The 18644-nt window shown below is 49.6% G+C and overlaps 3 protein-coding genes across 4 annotated transcripts in view; 2 read left to right on the top strand and 1 right to left on the bottom strand.

The window, feature by feature from the left end:
• Positions 1–241, bottom strand: part of UNK (unk zinc finger) — a 32567-nt gene extending 32326 nt beyond the window's left edge. The window contains exon 1 of one of the 2 annotated variants that reach the window (XM_072939589.1): positions 57–241. In XM_072939589.1, the coding sequence (XP_072795690.1) occupies positions 57–160 (104 nt within the window). In that variant the 5' untranslated portion in view covers positions 161–241. The remainder of the gene's footprint in view (positions 1–56) is intronic. The other variant, XM_006199396.4, reaches the window with a different exon arrangement.
• A 3507-nt stretch (positions 242–3748) lies between these two features.
• Positions 3749–6146, top strand: H3-3B (H3.3 histone B). Its single transcript, XM_006199395.4, has 4 exons — positions 3749–3902; positions 4374–4511; positions 4635–4788; positions 4877–6146. The coding sequence occupies exons 2-4, from the start codon at positions 4384–4386 to the stop codon at positions 5003–5005; spliced, it is 411 nt and encodes a 136-aa protein (XP_006199457.1). The 5' UTR covers positions 3749–3902; positions 4374–4383; the 3' UTR covers positions 5006–6146.
• A 7280-nt stretch (positions 6147–13426) lies between these two features.
• GALK1 (galactokinase 1) lies at positions 13427–18594 on the top strand. The gene is made up of 8 exons (XM_006199539.3): positions 13427–13654; positions 14399–14588; positions 15046–15165; positions 15366–15501; positions 15622–15803; positions 17947–18097; positions 18186–18348; positions 18446–18594. The coding sequence occupies exons 1-8, from the start codon at positions 13490–13492 to the stop codon at positions 18515–18517; spliced, it is 1179 nt and encodes a 392-aa protein (XP_006199601.2). The 5' UTR covers positions 13427–13489; the 3' UTR covers positions 18518–18594.
• The last annotated feature ends 50 nt before the right edge of the window (positions 18595–18644 follow it).

The raw sequence follows: 18644 nt of genomic DNA, 5'->3' as shown, positions 1-18644 counted from the left end.
CTCACGCTGGCCGCTGACGTCAGGCGTGCGCGCGCGGCGGGGGGGGCTCTACGTACGTGTAGTGCTGCGGTTTCTCGGGCTGTGCCTGCAGCACCTGAGCGGTAGCGGCCGGGGGCGCCGAGGAAGCTGCGGAGCCGCCGGGCCCGGGGCCCTTCGACATGGTCCTGTCTTCCTGCCTCTTCGCCGCTCCCCTTTTATTATTCAGTCTGCGCGGTCCGCGCCGAGGACCCAGTGCGCCTGCGCCGCGCCACGAGAACGTGAAGACCCCCCGCACTGCAGCAAGGGTTGCTGGGAGTTGTGGTCCCGGGTTCGGCAGGAATTTTACCGTCGGTAGAAGGTTGCTGCTAAAGGAACGGACTACAATACCCAGGGATCCTTGCAGGCAGTGTCCCGGATGCTGAGGCCCCGCGACGGCTTCTGGGGGTTGCAGTCCCGCTGCGTTTCACCTTAACAGCGCGTTTCCAGGTTCGTAGGGGAGACTAACCCCTGAAACTGGAGCTCCTGAGTCGAAGAGGCCCAGAGCTAGGGCGGGCCTAACGACTTCTGTGAAACAGTTCCAAGTGTGATTTCAGTGCCAAAAGTGTAATGATTACCTCGCCTCCATACTTAAGCACAGCTTGGGCTCGGTTGTGATGCCGACACCGAGCACTGGGCCTTTGAGCTTTAGGCACTCGGAGTACGCCAGCATCCTCATTCCTGCAGTGTGACCAAGTTGAGGGGTGTGAGGGGAAGTTAGCCGGCTGGAAGTCGGCCTGAGGAGGCTTTACTAACGAAGAGCTACACGACACAGTATTGTGTTCCCGCCCCTTTGCTTGAGGCGCTCCATAGACTTTTACCAACCTTGAAACCTGGAACTCCACAATTTGATCCCGTTCTCAAGAGGCGATACCTGGCATGACCAATTTGTTTCCAGTACTTTAAAGGCCAAGGACGAATTTAATCTCCGTATAGTACAGTCTCAGGTACACTAGCAGGTTGCAGAGGCGTGGAGAACCGTCGCAGTGTCTAGAGGAAGGGCCTGGGTTTGAGTAGAGTGCGGTTGATAATCCACTCCAATTTCCTGCTCTGGACGCAAACCTTTTTACTTGGGGAAAATGTCTCCTCCCTGCTTCCTGCAGTCTGGAGAAGTTCCTCATAGATATTTTAACACTCGTCATCTAACTTTCTGTTCCATGTTGAATCTATTTAAATCCATCGTTTTAGAGACTGATTTACATTTTATTAGATAATGTTGATTTATGATAATCTCACTAAAGAAACACATTCCAGTAACCTTAGCAGTGATGCAGGGTGGGGTGAATGGAAGATTGTTAATGTTTAAGACTGGGGTGAATGGAAGATTGTTAATGTTTAAGACTGACACATACCTATTTTATTTAGTTTGAGTAACTTCACATCAAAAGCCAAATCGTCAGCCTACAAAGTTGAGAAACTGGTATTTCCTAAACAAGCCAAATTGTTCAACCACTAGGGGCATTTGAAGATGAAGAATACCAAAGTGACATACACACAGAAAAGTTATGGTGTATTGCTTTAATCCTACTATTAAATCCAAGTAATTGCTTTATATGTTGCCCCCAAAATACCCGTGTGATTTGAATGAAATATAATTCGGAGCGCTAGGTTTTATGGGTGTATACTATGAGCTTCAAAATAAGTGTGTACTGGTGGAATTGGGAGATGATATCATCTAAACTGCTTGATTCACAAAAGAGGAAACCGAAACTCAGAGAGGTTAAGCAACTTGCGCAGGGTTACTCAGCAAGTTGGTAACAAAACAGGAACTAGGACAGTAGCCTACATGCTGCAGCACATTCTGCATTGTTTTGACTGTATTAACGTGTTCCCCATTTCCTATGTTGCTTTTTCTCCCATCCACCAACTTAGGAAAAAGAAAAATACAACAGTATGGCCAGTAAGAGGGACAAACTATTTCCACTAATCATCCTTAAATGGCCGAGTATAAATTCATACCTAGTTTCTCCTGGAGCAGTTTTAGTTCCTGTCTAATAATTAGCAAAACTGAGGGGGAAAAAATAACTGGACTACTTCTCCTGTAGAAAGCATGGGACAGACAGGGTTCTGGATCCCCTAGAAAAGCCTTGGAACACAAAACAGGTGTTATTCTAGGAGCCCATTCCCCCCTCCAGGCCATTTAAGCAGTCAAAAAAAGATGACAGGATATTTTTCTGGTTTCGTTCCAGAACCTTTGACAGCCTCTCATGCGGATCTAACCAGTGCCGTTTCTTTGCTTTAGACAGGTTCTGAGGACAGGGCAAGAGCCTCCATCTTGGTTTCTCTTCTTAGCCTGGCAGTAGTGAAATGGCTTAAATTTTCCCCTACCCTAAACTGAGCAGAAGAGAGAAACTATGGTTGATCGAATTATCACATAAAAGTTTAGAGGTACAATTGAGAGGACCGAAATAAAGACACGAATTTGGTACCAGAGATTGAGCCAAAGGTGTTTTTGCTATAGCTGCTTTTATAAATTGTGCATTTTTTTCCCACTGCTGATCAATGAGGGAGCACCTTTGGTGTCATGAGCAAATTTTTGAGGTATTTGTATTTATGTACAGTAATTCTCTGGGTTGAAATCTACATGTATCTGGTTTGGGGGCTTTTTTATTTTAATAATTTAAAATATTGGGTGAACCCAGAGTTAATTGTGGAGTAGAATACCCAAGGCTCTATTTCAATTTTCTGAGCTTTGTTTGGCTGGTCTTAACCTTAAGCCTGCTTTGATATTTTATGTAACTGAGTCATCTGGATAACTAAATATTGAAATCCACCCAAGGTATTTATTTAGGCAAAGGTGAGGATTATCATTTTTATACATCTGTCATGTTTCTTTAAAAGTAATATATTAAAAAAAGTAATACATACCATTAAATACAAGGGAACACTTTTAATTTACTCTTACGGATATGCAAATGCTGTTTTAGGACTATTCCCATTCTGGCTGTAGTCATTTCCTTCAGTTGAATTACATAATTTAAAAAATATGTTACTTAGTAGGTCACTTCTTTGTAACTCTAAGCATATTGAAATCACAAAGTATTTTGTGATGTCCTAAGAACACACAAAATACTACTTATAAAACATTTATTGACATTTGTTTCTTTGTATCTATTATGTGCCCCTCCCCATCCCACCAAACAAGTAACTGCTTTTTGGTTAAAATGTATATGCCAAATAGATAAAATACATGGTAAAATAACATGATTTACTGAATTCTCCTCATTGTCACTACTATCTAACGATCAAAATGTTAATGAAAAGTAAATAATCACTGGGAACATACTTCATTTTACACTGGAAAATATTTACAAAAAATTCGTTCAAGTAACCTCTCCTCCTGCATTGTGTGAGCCTGATGCAAATAAGATTAAGCTCCTTCCAATCCCGACTCTTAAGTCCTGATAGAGACCAGTGCAATTCATTTGCATTGACTTTCTATTGTAGAGCTTTGGAACCGAGGGAAGGATCCAAACATAGCTCCATTTTATCCAATCAGAAGAGCCGTTTAGTGCTAAGCTCTGATTCGTCCATTCCTTTCTGCATTCATCCAATCATTAGGCCACTTTAACAGCCAATCAGTGGTCTAGATATTCACCAATCAGGGAACGGGGCCGAAGCACGGCCTTTGTGTCGGGGGATGTCAGCGCGTCGGCGACAGCGTCAGCCAATAGAAAAAGTCGTTGGTGTATGCAAATTAGGGCCCTATGACGCAGAGACGCAGCGTGAAGCGTGGGTATAAAAACGGAGTCATCGGGGGGGCTTGGAGCGCAGAGCGGTTTGGTCGTTCGTTGGAGGAGCTACTTTTCTTAGCTCAACGACTGCGGCTCTTCATTGGGCAGTAGAAGCGGCGCGGCGGAAGAAGCGGCCTAAAACTTCGGCATTGAGTAAGCGTTCTCGGATTTATCGGCGACTTGGGGTCCTGCCAGCCATTGGTGCCGCGGGCCGCGGCAGTTGAGAGCTGAGTGTCGGCTGGTGCGGGCTGCTCTCGCCGCTTGCGTCGGCTGTGGGGTCGGGTGGTTTTCCCCTGGGACTTTGTTCCGGAACCGCGTCTCCGCCTCTTCCCTGCTGGTGATTCAGAGATCCCAACGCGGGGTTCCGGCCAGCCCGGCCTCCGCCCGTCGAGGAAGGGAAGTGACTCCTCCCCGCGCCCCCCCTCCCTAGGGAGGTTGCTGCTACTCGCAGCCTGAGTCATTAGGGGAGGGGGAGGAGGCGGCGGCGGCCCTCTGCCGTCTGCCGCCCGCGGTGGGGCTCGCGGACGCGGTAGGACAGGGACGCCAGGTGTTCCCCTGTACACCCTCCGTCTGACCCCCGGGAGGCGAGCGCCACGGCCCGGGACTCACGGATGTCTTCTGCAGGTAAAAGAAAATGGCCCGAACCAAGCAGACTGCTCGTAAGTCCACGGGTGGGAAAGCGCCCCGCAAACAGCTGGCCACTAAAGCTGCCAGAAAAAGCGCTCCCTCTACCGGCGGGGTGAAAAAGCCTCATCGCTACAGGTAGGCAGTGCAGAAGGAAAACAATGACTCGGCGGCGCGCTGCGAGCGGGACGCTTCGTAGTGCTTGCTCGGCGATGTCAGTTAACCGGTGTCCCTTTACGCCTCGCTCCCTGCTCGCTCCAGGCCCGGGACCGTTGCGCTTCGAGAAATCCGTCGTTACCAGAAATCGACCGAGCTTCTGATCCGGAAGCTTCCTTTCCAGAGGTTGGTGAGGGAAATCGCCCAGGATTTCAAAACTGACTTGAGGTTCCAGAGTGCCGCCATTGGTGCGCTCCAGGTAAGGAAGCCAGGGCTGTAGCAGGGGTGGAGGGCTTGTGTGTGGTTCTCCAAAGAGAGTTTAATAGTGTGGCTCTTGTCCTCAACAGGAGGCTAGTGAAGCGTACCTGGTGGGTTTATTTGAAGATACTAATCTGTGTGCCATCCACGCTAAGAGAGTCACCATCATGCCCAAAGACATCCAGTTGGCTCGTCGGATACGGGGAGAGAGAGCTTAAGTGAAGGCAGTTTTTATGGTGTTTTGTAGTAAATTCTGTAAAATACTTTGGTTTAATTTGTGACTTTTTTTTGTAAGAAATTGTTTATAATATGTTGCATTTGTACTTAAGTCATTCCATCTTTCACTCAGGATGAATGCGAAAAGTGACTGTTCACAGACCTCAGTGATGTGAGCACTGTTGCTCAGGAGTGACAAGTTGCTAATATGCAGAAGGGATGGGTGATATTTCTTGCTTCTCATGATGCATGTTTCTGTATGTTAATGACTTGTTGGGTAGCTATTAAGGTACTAGAATTGATAAATGTGTACAGGGTCCTTTTGCAATAAAACTGGTTATGACTTGATCCAAGTGTTTAACAATTGGGGCTGTTAAGTCTGACCATACATCACTGTGATAGAATGTGGGCTTTTTCAAGGGTGAAGATACAAGTCTTAACCACAGTGTAACTTACAGTTTCCTTAAAAAAAAAAAAAGTAAACCTGGCAGCTATAGAATACACTATGTGCATTTATAATAGCTATTTTATATATTGTAGTGTCAACATTTTTAAATTAAATGTTTTACATTCACATGTGGTGGGGAGTCTTGTCATTAAGATGTGTGTATTAGAGTCCAGTTGGTTTTCTCCTAACTAGACTGCACTTGTTTTCATAGTAGTAAAATGCTTTGCGCATTGTACCTTGCATAAGTCCTCATTCTACCACATGTTAATTAACCCTCTAGCTGATAATGCAAACACTAACGGGATTTTATTTATAAGGGCTCTAGAATATAATACGAGTTATTCACACCAGCATCATCTGTTACTAATACAGTAGTTCAGCTTTTCTTTGTGTTGTGATTGGTTTCATAACTAGGTTGAGTTTTTCTCTGTCAGGAGGGAATTATACCGAAGTTCTTTTCTTGTGGAGTTTGTATTATAACCCTTAGGGTAAATTTGCTGTCGGGGAGGGACACACAGCTCCAGTTTATGGAACCTCTGCCAGTTAAGATAGTGTCATCTGGTATAAGGTCCTGGGAAAATCACTTCATAGGGATGGCTTTCCAAGTGGTTTTAAACTTTAATCCTTCTATTGAAGTTTTTAGGTCAATTATGTATGTTGACTCAATTTACAAATAAACTTGTTTATTCAACTAAGTGTGAAAAACCTAAATTGAGTGTGCAAAGCTTTAGTATATTCATCATCTAGGTTCTTAAAGTTTGAGTTTAGCTTATTTCAGATTTTGCTTGGTAGTCAAAGGAACCTTTTATTTACAAAAATACATAACAAAGCATGTAAACAGCCTTCTGGTCTGAAAAAGTCATTACTGCCATATTTGCATTGTAGGTTTAAGACAATTGTATGGTTCACTCCCCCATACTGTCCAGGAATAAAAATACTTTTATTCAAGGTGCAATGTAGGCCAAGGAAAGTAAATTTCTTTTGAAATTCTAAGACTCACACTTGGCAGCTGTTTTCGGACCTTGTTTGTGAGGCACGTTTATAGATCTCTTTATACAGCAAGTTGTTTAAACTCAAGCCCACAGATGTAGAATTCATTTAGTCTGAGCCACTTTTTAAGTATGTAACTTGTTTTCTTCACAAGTGTTGGCCACCAGTGAAGCATAGTGTGTGATGTTAGCAAGACAAAGGCACAGGAACCACACCCATCATCAGACCCATCTTCAGACAAAAGTGTTCTGTGTGATGTGAAGTCAGTAGCTGTAGAAAGACCTTTATGTTGTAATACTTTTTAATTTGGATTAGTTTCAAATATAAGGGTCAAGGGGCTTACTATTGAAGAGAAGTAAATTAGAAACGGAATCTTGGTAACTTAATGAGCTTTTATGAGGTGTCAAAGGTAGAAACCAGTACAATACAATGAACTGGTTTTCTGCAAGGTCCATCATAACCAGCTCTGGAACAGTCCCCAGTTTTGACAGTTTACTCACACTGCTTGTGAAGGACATTGAAATCCTAGATAGTGAAATAATGTGATGTGCTGTGGAGTCTGGCAGTGTCCAAGCACAAGTGGAGGAACAGCTATGATGATGAGTTTCCAGTTATCACTCCAGTGGCTGACACTTGAACAACTTTTCTCCAGTCAGCCTCCCCAATATAGGAATTTTATTGGGCAGCTTGGAATCTGCTGCTTAAAAACTGCAACTTGAGCTTCCACACTTTGAGCATACTTTTAACCCAGGAGGCAGAAGTATTTTTTAGTTAAGGAAACTGTCCATATATGTGTTGGTGTAGGTGGTGAAACTGTAAGGAGAAAAGCAAGCAAAAGTTGGAGCTGATGGAGGTCCGTGCCCTTGATGGATGAGACAAATAAAGTCTTTGAAGTTTAGACTTTTCTTGTTAATGGTCTTCATTTGATAATATCATTTAATAATGATGATAACATTTTTCATAAAATTTTCTATGGGGAAATGTCGGGAAAGTCTTCCCTTATGACTCGGCTGGGGTTGGGGGAGTGCATTCCTCAGGTCTCCACTAGGGCTCCCCCTGCCTGGCTCCCTGCAAGCAACTGCTTGCCTAGTGTCAGGTGTTGAGGCTGGAGACTGCAGCAGGTGGAAGGCAGACCGCTTCTGGATCACCTTCAGGTAGGGTAGCAGGGGATGGACACAGTCTAGTCTGCCACACGGTCAGCAGGAAACCCCTGGGCTTGGTCTTAAGTTTCTGCAGGAAAGGAAGCCTGTGTTGGGAGCGGCAGCAGTAGGCCAGGGATCCATGCTTCAGGCCCATGGTCAACCTAGCCTGCCACAGAGAAAGATGGGGTGTAGTTTTCATCGTACCCTTCTGCCACTGTGGTCCACTGGGTACCAGAACTGTAAGCCCCCACCCTGGACATCCTGTCCCCACCCCTATGTCTCCATCCCTTGGGTTGGGAGCACTTAACAATCAGCTCATCCAGGTAATCACAGTGCACTTCCGTCAGCCCCACCCCAGGCACTGATAGAAGAGCTCAGCTGAGCTGGGGGCGCCTTCCCTGAGCTCAACAGCCTCTTCTTTCCCTCACCCCAGTGGTGGTCTCACCTTCCTCGAGGTATTCCTCAGGGATGTCACCAGCCCCAACAGCTCCATCCTGCTGGGCCTGGCTTCTGGCCAGCAACTTCAGCACAAGCAGCCAGGCTTCCAGCTACCTTCCTGAGGACAAAGCTTGAGGAAGGAAGGAAGGAGGAGCAGGCACTTGCCCAGGTTGCTAACTCAAATCCTACAGCACCCCCAGGGAAAAGGCTGATGACCTTCTCGGGCCAGGTGGCTGACCTTTCGGCTCCCTGACCCCTTTGTCAGCAGGCCTGGGAAATGAGCAAGGCTCAGTGAGAGGACCCTCTACCCCTATTCCCCTGCTCCATTGCCCTTCTCGTGGAAGAAGCTAAGAGGTTCTGCTGTCATCTCAGCTTCAGTGAGAAGCAAGCGGAGGGGCTTAAGTGAGGCTGCTGGAGGGGCTCTAAGGCCACGTGTAACCTGGAAAAGAGCACAGAAGGGTGTGGTCAGAGTCTGGGGTCCTCTCTCTGGAAGCTTCCAGCTCCCTTTCAGGAAGCTGTGGTTCTCGGACTAGACAGTGGAAGGGAGAGTGGGCTGAATGGGAAAAGGCCATCTTGGGACTCATCAGTACCAGCGACAAAAACGCCTCTGGGAAAGGGAGGTTGGTGGGCTGCAGGCTTAGGACCAACTGCCTTTCGTTGAGGGGTGTGTGAGGGACTGCACACGTCCCCACAGAGGTGCTCAGTCTCCATTAACCTCCACTCCCTTCCCATGCCCTCTGTTGGACATACTGGGCCCCAGGACCTTTCCTATAAGCTCTTCACTGTCTAGCACTGAGTCAAGGGGACAGGATAGGGTTGGGTCCAAGGCCCAGGCATCATGTAATTGAGGATCCTGCTGAAGCCTAAGGGCTTCTCCCTCCCCAGTGCCCTGCCTTTGGCCAGTCTCAGTCCTCCTGCCCACCCCCAGTGACCTGGAGGCCTGGGCCAGCTGCAGTGCCTAGTGTGAGATGCAGGAATAGAGCCGCAGCTGCATTCCTGAGTCTGGATTTGCTCCCTGCCTGGCCATCAACCGGGTGGTGGTCAGCCTACAGGGCAGGAACTTAGGGGACACAGTGGGGGTATCAAATAAAGACAAGGCCTACAGCAGGCCCCTCTTAGCAGGGACAAGAAGCTCCTGGCGCTCCAAAGGCAGGCAGGGCCTCAGTCTTCCTCTGGAGTGGTGCCTGGCACACAGCAAAGACTCCAGGTGTGTTTGCTGGCCAACCCAAATGGCCCTGGCAGCCCCACAGCACAGCTGGCTGGATCTGCTCCCAGCACAAGTGGCAAAGAATCAGTCAGGTTCCCAAGAGCATTGGTTACTAGCCTGGCTTCCAAATTGGGAGCATTCCAGGTAGGAACTGGGGCTCCAGGGGTCTAGGAGAGCAGCTGCCCCTCCTGTTCCCTACTGAGAGGCTGAGCTTTGGATCTTAACACTTCAGTAAGCCGAGGCTGGTAGACTAGGGGCTGAAGCAGGTCAGGGTGCTCCTCAGGTGGTTGCTAAGAGAACAGGCTCAGGGTTAGACAGACCCAGGTTCAAGGCCCAGCTGTCCTACTTGGATGAGTTCCCTAAACCATCTGTGCTGCTTTTCCTCATCTGTAAAATGGGAATAAAACCAGTACCTACCCGATAGGCTTATAAGGATTTAATGAAACAATCTGTGCAAAGTCTGGTGCCTTTAAAAATATTTGACAACAGAAGTGAAGAGCAGTGAACAATCAGAATAGGCACTGATAGTAAGCAGGCAGTACTGCCCTACGGGCCGCATCTCAGCTCTGATCCCAGGGCTGCCCACAACCTCAATACTAGTATTATCAATATTACAGAAGCTATTATCAGCAATGTTACAGAAAGGCCAAGAGGGCCCAAATCAGGAGATAGGCTAACCCTCTGGGACAACAAAAAGATCCTCTCAGGATGGGGGAGAGGTTGGGCCATCTGCTGAGAGCAATCATTGTCAGACACTGTGTCTGTAGATATTAGCCTGGGAGGTGTGGAACCAAGTCCATCTGCAGTGGAGATGCCAGAGCTGCGTGAAGCACACAGACCTTCATCCTGTGAAGAAAGCCCGGGTCTATCAAGGACGGCCCAAGGGCTAAGAACTGGGCAGGGAGACAGCTGTGGATTCTGGGAGAGAAGAGGCGCCTCTGGAACACCTGTCCTCAGTGGTGGGCCAGGTCTTGCCATGGCCTGGACAAACATGCCTTCGTGACTTCTAGGCTTGCCTGGGTCACCGGGCACTCAGCTGGCACAGGTGGTATTCCTGCCACTGGACATTTATCCCTGTGGGTGGATATTACCGGGAATTCTATCATGACAACTCAGTCGTGTGTGAGACTTGGCTCTGGCTACTCGGATACAAGTATTTTGGGCAGCAAAGCAGAGGACAGACCTTGAGTGGCAGTGTCCCCTTTAAGGTGCCACCTTCCCCCTAATCTTGTGACATCTTGCCAGGAAATGGGAGGGAGGGTCAAAAGTCACAGACAGACTTCCTTTGCAACAAATTTCATGTAACATGCTAAATGAGATTCAAACACTGAGAGTAAACAGGTCTCCCAAGTGCAATCAATGTTTCAGAGTCCGGGTGAACGAACAGGAGCATTTGTCCTTGGGTCAAATTAAGTTTCTCAGAGAACAACGGAAGCAATACAAAGCATAAAGACAGGTCAAAGGGATGGTCAAAACCGGTATTTTCAATCAAAATAAAACAATGGAAATAAAAAACAAGGGTGTGTGTGGGCTGCCCAGTGGTCAGAATTCCTCCTCTTTAATCTTATTCTGAAAGCTCTTTACTATCACACTATCATAGCATTTATCTCAGTCGGGAATGGGGAGTCAGATCATGACTGCCTCCCAATCAAAGCTTGAAAGCCCGAGGCTTTTCTCTGGCCAGTTGCCTGCAGAAGAGTCCCAGGTAATGTCTGTTGTATTAATGAATGATTGATAGTAATAGCAAATATTTATTCTGTGCTTACTGAGGGCCAGGGCTGGGCTGAGCACTCTGAAGATTATCTCATTTGGTTCCTTTTATAATAGTCTGTTGGGAAGGAAACACTAGTCTCATTTTACAGATGAGAACCTGAGGCTCAGAGAGGTCTAATCATCTGACTGAGCTCACACAATAGTAGGGGCAGAGATTTGGGCTCAGAGCTGCTGGACCCCAAGGCTGAGGTGGGTAAAGGATTCTCAAAGCAAGGGATGCTTCCCACATCACTACCTCATGGGGAGGCATGGTTTGTGAGTTTAATTCCATTTCAGCCAGCCCCAAGGGCTGCTCATTGTTTGTCCTGAGGAATGCTCAAAAGGAGCAGGGGGGAGGGTACAGCTCAGTGGTAGAGTGCATGCCTAGCAAGCACGAGGTCCTCAATTCAGTCCCCAATATCTCCATTAAAAATAAATAAGCCTAATTTTCTCCCCTCCAAGAAAAAATTAAAAAAAAAAAGAAAAAGATCAAAAGGAGCAGTCCATCAATGAAATCTGGAATTTTCATTCCCAGTTTAAAAAAAAAAAAGCTTATTGAGACATAATACACATACCACACAATTCACCCATTTAAAGTATACATTTCAGTGGTTTTAGTATATTCACATATATGTTTATTTAGAATATTTTCATCACCACAAAGAGAACTTGGTACTCAGCTATCATTTTCCTCAGTCCCAAGTAACCACTAATCTACTTTCTGTCTCTATAGATTTGCCTATTGCAGACATTTCATATGGATGGAATCATACAATTTGTAGTCTTTTGTAACTGCCTTCTTTCATTTACCATAATGTTTTCAAGGCTTATCCATGTTGTAGCAGGTATCAGTATCATTCTCTTTATGGCTGAATAATATTTCACTGTATAAGCCACATTTTGTTTATCCATTTATCCCTTTGGGTTGTTTCCACCTTTTGGCTAATGCAGATAGTGCTGCTATGAATATTAATATACAAGTTTTTGTGTGGATATATGTTTTCAATTCTCTTGAGTGTATATTTAGAGTGAAATTGCTGGATCCTATGATAACTCTGTGGTTAGCATTTTGTGGAACTGCTTAATTGTTTTACATTCCCACCAGAAGTATATGAGGGTTCTGACTTCATTGCATCTTCACCAACACTTGTTATTTTCTGGGTTTTTTTTTTTTGAACCATCCCAGTGGGTGTGAAGTAGTATCTCACTGTGATTTTGATTTGCATACTGCTAATGACTAATGATGCTGAGCATCTTTTCATGTGCTTATTGGCAATTTGTACATCTTGTTTGGAAAAAAAGTTTGTTCAAATCTTTTGCCTATTTTTTTTCAAGCTTTTAAACCTTTTCTTTATTGATCCCCAGTCCTCAGACTTAGTCTCTTTTTTTTTTGCCCATTTAAAATTTTTTTTTACTGTTGAGTTGTAAGAGTTCTTCATACATCCTTGACACAAGGTCCTTAAATATATGATTTTGCAAATATTTTCTTCCATTCTGTGGCTTGTCTTTTCACCTTGATGGTGTCCTTAGGTGCACAAAAGTATTTTATTTTGATGAAGTACAAGGTCACAAAGGCACACCCCTATTTTTACTTCTAGGAGTTTTCAGAGGTGACTTTTGATTGCAGTTCTCCACTCTTGGGGCAAACCCCTGAGCAGACCTCAAGCTACAGCCGTGGCCACAACCCTCGACAAAGCCTTCACTCTAAATCCCAGATAGTCTGCTTACATTTCAGCCTTTCTTCTCCAAGGTTTCATATGGGGTGACCAACTGTGAACAGGAATCCAGGCAGGAGTTGAAGGTTTAGGATGCAGGCTGGTGAGAGAGGAAGTGGCTGGTGTCAGACTCTGGACACCAGAATCTGGGACAAAGGCTCTGGGCTGAGAAGGCACCTTGGCAGCTGCAGGAGATCCTCCCAGGAGGGGCTGGACCCTCTGCTGTCCATTGTCACTCTCCTTCACTTCATTGCCAGGAGCTGGGACAGTGGGTCCATTCTAGAAAAGCCTAAGGTGACTCCTTGGTCACCACCAAACTTGGTTTTCCTTATCTCTATTTATACTGAGTGCCAGGTCACCCACTGAGAGATCCAGGATCAGGGGCTGGTGATCTCTGATCACACAGGACTTTAGGACACAGGAGATACCTTTGGGAAACCTAGGTGTGCTGGATGCCCGCTCTACTGCTCTGGCTGTGAGCAGATGGCTGGGTTGGTGGGTGTGGGCACAGAGAGGGGCATGAGGGTCAAGGAAGGCAGCAGATCTTACAGTCCGGGCCAATACCACGCAGGGACGCACGGCCCGGTGGGCGCCCAGCTGTCTTTCCCAAAGCCCGCCGGAGCCCGCCCCGCGCGCGCAGCTCGGGGATTGGGCCGAGAGCGTCGGCCGGGGCGGGGCCAGCGCGGCCGGGGCGGGGGCTGCGCGTGCAGCTATGTGAGCCGACGCCGCGCGGCCCCGCCCCCAGCATCCCGCGCCGACCCGTCTGCGCCCGGCGGAGCCGCAGGGCGAGCGTCATGGCCGCTTCGGAACAGCCCCGGGCTGAGGAGCTGCTGGCCAAGGCTCGAAGAGCCTTTCTGGAGGAGTTCGGGGCCGAGCCCGAGCTGGCCGTGTCGGCACCGGGCCGCGTCAACCTCATCGGGGAGCACACGGACTACAACCAGGGCCTGGTGCTGCCCATGGTGAGGGGCTGGGCGGGAGGCGCCATCTCCCCGCGTGCACTTTTGGGCGGGCCGCTCCGAACTTTTACCCTCGCCGGGCTTGGGGGCGAGCACGTGGGAGAGACCCTAGGGCTGGGCATTTCCCACGTTGGAAGGGAGGACTCCGGGAATCCGCGAGGAAGTAGGCTGTGGACCCCTGAACCTCGCCATCGCCCTGCGAGTCACCTCAGATTGTGGAGGAATGCGGAAGGGGGCCCAAACGTAGACCGGGGCGAAGTAGCCCTAAGCCTCCTGGTCCAGCCCTTTTAAATTTCCAGAGGAGGGGATTGAGTCTCAGAGAGGGCTAGTGATCTGTTCAAGGTCACACAGCTGGTTCTCTGTGTGGCTCCCTCAGCCTGAGGCTCTTTCCATCCAACCTTGAAGCTTGGCTTGCGAGTGAATACGGTACCTCTGAGGTCACACCGTAATGAGAAGGCATCAGACGAGCTCCTTTGATTCTGTTTTCCTTCTGAGCCCTCTCTCCCCCTCGCCCCACAGTCGGGAGCTCGTGGTCAGGGCAGAGTCCAAATCTGCACTCCTGCTGCACTGGCCCTGCCCCTGAAGACCCGTGGGGGCAGGACCCAAAGCCCCTAAGGCCAGATGAGCCCTGAGGCTCTTCCCTGAGACACTCCCCATTTCCTGGAGGCTGCCTCCTTGTCTCTGAGGCCTGCCATCCTCAGAACCTTGGTATTGGAAGTTTTGCAGACTTTATGTTTCTCCTGCCAGGCTCTGGAGCTTGTGACCGTGCTGGTGGGCAGCCCCCGGGCGGATGGGCTTGTCTCCCTCCTTACCACCTCTGAGGATGCCGATGAGCCTCGGCGGTTGCAGTTTCCACTGCCCACAACCCAGCGGCCACTGGAACCAGGGACCCCCCACTGGGTCAACTATGTCAAGGGGGTGATTCAGCACTACCCAGGTATGGGGCCCAGGCCTGGGTCAAGTTCGCCCTAGTTCCAGGAGTACCAGGCTTTCTCAGCCACAAAGCTCATTAGCTCATCTGATCCACTGTAGGGTAGCCATGCAGGGTGGAGCATCCTTGTTCTACAGGTGAGAAAACTGATGCCCCAAGAGGTTCTAGAACCTTCCCTGGGTTGCCCATTACATGATTGGAGGAGCCAGGATTTGAGCCCCAGCCTGCTGGCCCCCAGAGCCCTAAACCGGGAGGACAGCTAGGAGACTGTGTCCCAGGAATCTTAGTAGGAGAATGGAGAGCGGTAGACCCCTTGACCTAGTAGGTTGGTGGCCTCTGACAATTGAAACACATCCTGTACAAGGAGCTGCCAGGAAGCTGTCTCCCTTCATAGCAGAACACATGCCCTTCCTGCGCTCATGCTCCCAGATGATCCATCTTACCATCATTCTTTCCCCTGCAGCGGCCCCCCTCCCTGGCTTCAGTGCAGTGGTGGTCAGCTCAGTGCCCCTGGGGGGTGGGCTGTCCAGCTCAGCATCCCTGGAAGTGGCCACGTATACCTTCCTGCAGCAGCTCTGCCCAGGTACCTCCTAGACCCCGGCCCCTAACCCAGCCCTCCTTCCCTGAGGTCTCTTTGTGATCAGAGCTTCCTCCCTCTACTGTGGCTTCCAGGGGTGGGTGGGGAATCTCCCTGGAGGGTCATTGGAGCTAATGCTGCTCCCACCAGCCTACCCCTAGTGCCCCCTCTTGGGCGCTAGCCTCCCACCTCACCCTGTGCTGCAGACTCGGGGGCAATAGCTGCCCGGGCCCAGGTGTGTCAGCGGGCCGAGCACAGCTTCGCAGGGGTGCCCTGTGGCATCATGGACCAGCTCATCGCACTGCTGGGGCAGAAAGGCCACGCGCTGCTCATTGACTGCAGGTCAGGGGTTCCCTTCGTACCCTCCCACCTCGGAATCAGGAGCTCCTGGTTGAAGCATGGCCCCTGCCTGGCGCAGCAAGCAGGTGCTTAGCCTTGTCATCTCCCCCATCTCCATCCCAGGTCCCTGGAGACAAGCCTGGTTCCGCTGTCGGACCCCAAGCTGGCTGTGCTCATCACCAACTCCAATGTCCGCCACTCACTGGGCTCCAGTGAATACCCACTGCGGCGACGCCAGTGTGAGGAAGTGGCCCGGGCGCTGGGCAAGGAGAGCCTTCGGGAGGTGCAGCTGGAGGAGCTGGAGGGTGAGAGCTGGCTGAGTGCGTGCTGTCCAGGAGATGGCTGGGCACCCCATGGGGGCTGCCAGGGCCTTGGTGTGGCTTCAACCCTGCTGTACACTCCTCACCTCCAGGGACCTCTGCCAGGCTTTGCCTGCTCCCCCTGACTCTGCTACTCCAGAACTGCTTGAAGTCTCAATATCGCTTTTTCTAATATGAGAATTAAGTTTCCACCGTGGACAATCTAGAAAAGTACAAAAAGGAAAATAACAAACTCTAAGAGCACTCCCCAGAGGTAGCCACTGCCAGCAATGTAGCTTATTTCCTTCCATGTTTTTCTACGTCTGTGTTTTCAAAGCTGAGTATATACAGTTTTGTCACCTGCCCTTTTCTTAACATTATCTCAGAACCTTTCCTGTGCCATGTCATTATGCCTTTCCTATGCCTGTCATCAGCATGACTTTTTTTTTTAAGCAGCAAAAATTAATTTTTTCACAGTTCTGGAGTCTGACTTCTTAAAGCTACGTAGCATTTCAGCAAACACATGCACTGTGATTTACTTAACCATTTTTGATAATCACACCTAACACTGTGATGAATTTTTTTGTTTTCTCTCTTTTCTTATTGTGATGGGTGTTTTTATACATGTCTTTCTCTGCATTTTCTTAGGATTAGGTTCTTAGGAGTAGAAGCACAGAGTTAAAAGATAACATGTATTTTGAAGTATCTTGATACATATGGCCTGGAAGGTAGTTTAACAGTTTAAAGGTCATATAAATATCAACTCATTTAATTCTCTTACAACTCTGTAGAGCAGATATTATTACTATTCCCATTTTCTTGATGGGGAATGTCCAGTAAGTGGCAGTGCTGAGACTTGAACACAGGCAGAGGAGTACTCTTAACTGCGGGGCTGCGCTGCTGGAGCCGTGCCCTCCCGGGCAGTGTGCAGGTGCCCATTTCAGGGACTGTCTTGTCCTTTTTGGTAAACCATCACCTTCAGACCTGGGCTGAGCACTTTTGCTGTCCCTCCTCCCCACCTCAGTCCTTCTGTCCCACTCCTGGGGGCCTCCCTGTGCCTCAGGAACTCTTGACTTCTAGTCCTGCTCTAACCACCCCCACCCACTCTCCCGCACTTTCCTTCCTGTTCTCTGCCTGGCTCCTCCCCTTCTGCTTTGAAACAGGCCTGGTTTTCTTACCTCCTAAAATGGAGCCTCCTTCCCATTGCCAACCCTCTTGGAATAATCCCTAATGCTCATGGCTCCCAGTTTCTCATCTCTACTCATTTCTTTTTTTTTTTAATCGCAATACTAGGAGTTGAACCCAGGACCTCATTCATGCTAAGCATCTGCTCTGCCACTCAGCTATACCCTCCCCCTACTCATTTCTTAACCCTCTGAATCTGCCTGCCCATGTCCTATGACAGCTCTCCCAGGGGTTCCCCACGGAACCCTCCCCTCCCCCTTGTTCATCATCCTGTTTCTCGGCCCTTGCCTGCCCCAGGCTCTGTCCCCAGTGCTTAGTGCTGACCGCCACTACCCCACTGAGTTCTCAGACGGGAGCCTGTAGCCCCCCATTTCCTGGAGCCTTCTCCTGACCCCCGATGGACCTCGGCACCCTTCTTCCCCTTGTCTGTTACTTCCTCACCCTTGTCACTCCTGTTGAAACTTCAGAGTCACCTGAGTCCTCTGTTCCATTTCCTACCCTTGCCTCTGGCCTCTTTCCCCTCCTTTCATTCCTCCCCCATCAGGCCCCTCGTGGGCTCTGACTGTTTAGTAGCCGCCGGCTGGGCTCCTGGCACCCGCTTCTCCCAGCATGGCCTGCTGCTCGAGGCAGTCACTTGTCAGCTAGAGCTCAGCTCCGTCCCTCCCCTGCTCCCATACCTCTCTGGCACCCGGAATTAAGTTTCAAAGTCCCTGGGGCTCAGGGCTGTCGTTAGTGACTCAGCTTGCTCTTGCTCTGCCCTCTTCAGCGTTAGCCTGTGGGATAGCCCACTGGGTCCCTGGCATGCCCTGGACACACCTGGGCTGGAGCCCTGGCCCTCAGAGGCTCCACTGTTATTCCAGCATAAACCCCAGCAGAACTTTTCTACCCTCCTGTGCTGTCTTAGCCTCTTGAAGACAGCATTGTGTCCCACTCAGTGGATCTCCTGACCCCTTTTCCCCCTCAGCTGGCAGAGAGCTGATGAGCAAGGAGGCCTTCCGGCGGGCACGGCACGTGGTGGGTGAGATCCAGCGCACGGCCCAGGCAGCGGCCGCCCTGAGCCGTGGGGACTACAGAGCCTTCGGCCGCCTCATGGTGGAGAGTCACCACTCGCTCAGGTGAGACCCCCTCCTCCGGTGTGCCCAGCACAAGCTGTGTCCCCTGTGCTGGATGGGGCCTGTTCAAGGCCCCCAATTTCCTCTGCAGGGACGACTATGAGGTGAGCTGCTCTGAGCTGGATCAGCTGGTAGAGGCTGCGCTGTCTGCACCCGGGGTTTATGGCAGCCGCATGACGGGTGGTGGCTTCGGTGGCTGCACGGTGACCCTGCTGGAGGCCTCTGCTGCTTCCGCAGTGATGCGGCACATCCAGGTGGGCAGGTGCTGGAGGTGGGGGTTGTGGGGAAGAGATGGGTTCCTAGGACCCTGCTGTGCTTGGATCCCACCCCATCCCTCCCTCCTTCCCACAGGAGCAGTACAGTGGTACCGCCACCTTCTACCTCTCCCAGGCTGCTGATGGCGCCAAGGCTCTGCGCTTGTGAGGCCCTTGCCCAGGACAGCACACAGCAGGCTTGCCCTCCAGTCTGGGTGTTCAATAAACTTGTACCTCTGACTATGATACCTGCCTGCCTCTGGAGGTGGGTGTGTGCTGGCATCAGAAGTGGGTGT

This window comes from Vicugna pacos, chromosome 16 (assembly GCF_048564905.1).
Source record: "Vicugna pacos chromosome 16, VicPac4, whole genome shotgun sequence".
Classification (NCBI taxonomy): Eukaryota; Metazoa; Chordata; class Mammalia; order Artiodactyla; family Camelidae; genus Vicugna; species Vicugna pacos.
The sequence above is the reverse complement of the archived record's forward strand: the minus strand, read 5'-3'. Positions and strand labels throughout refer to the sequence as shown.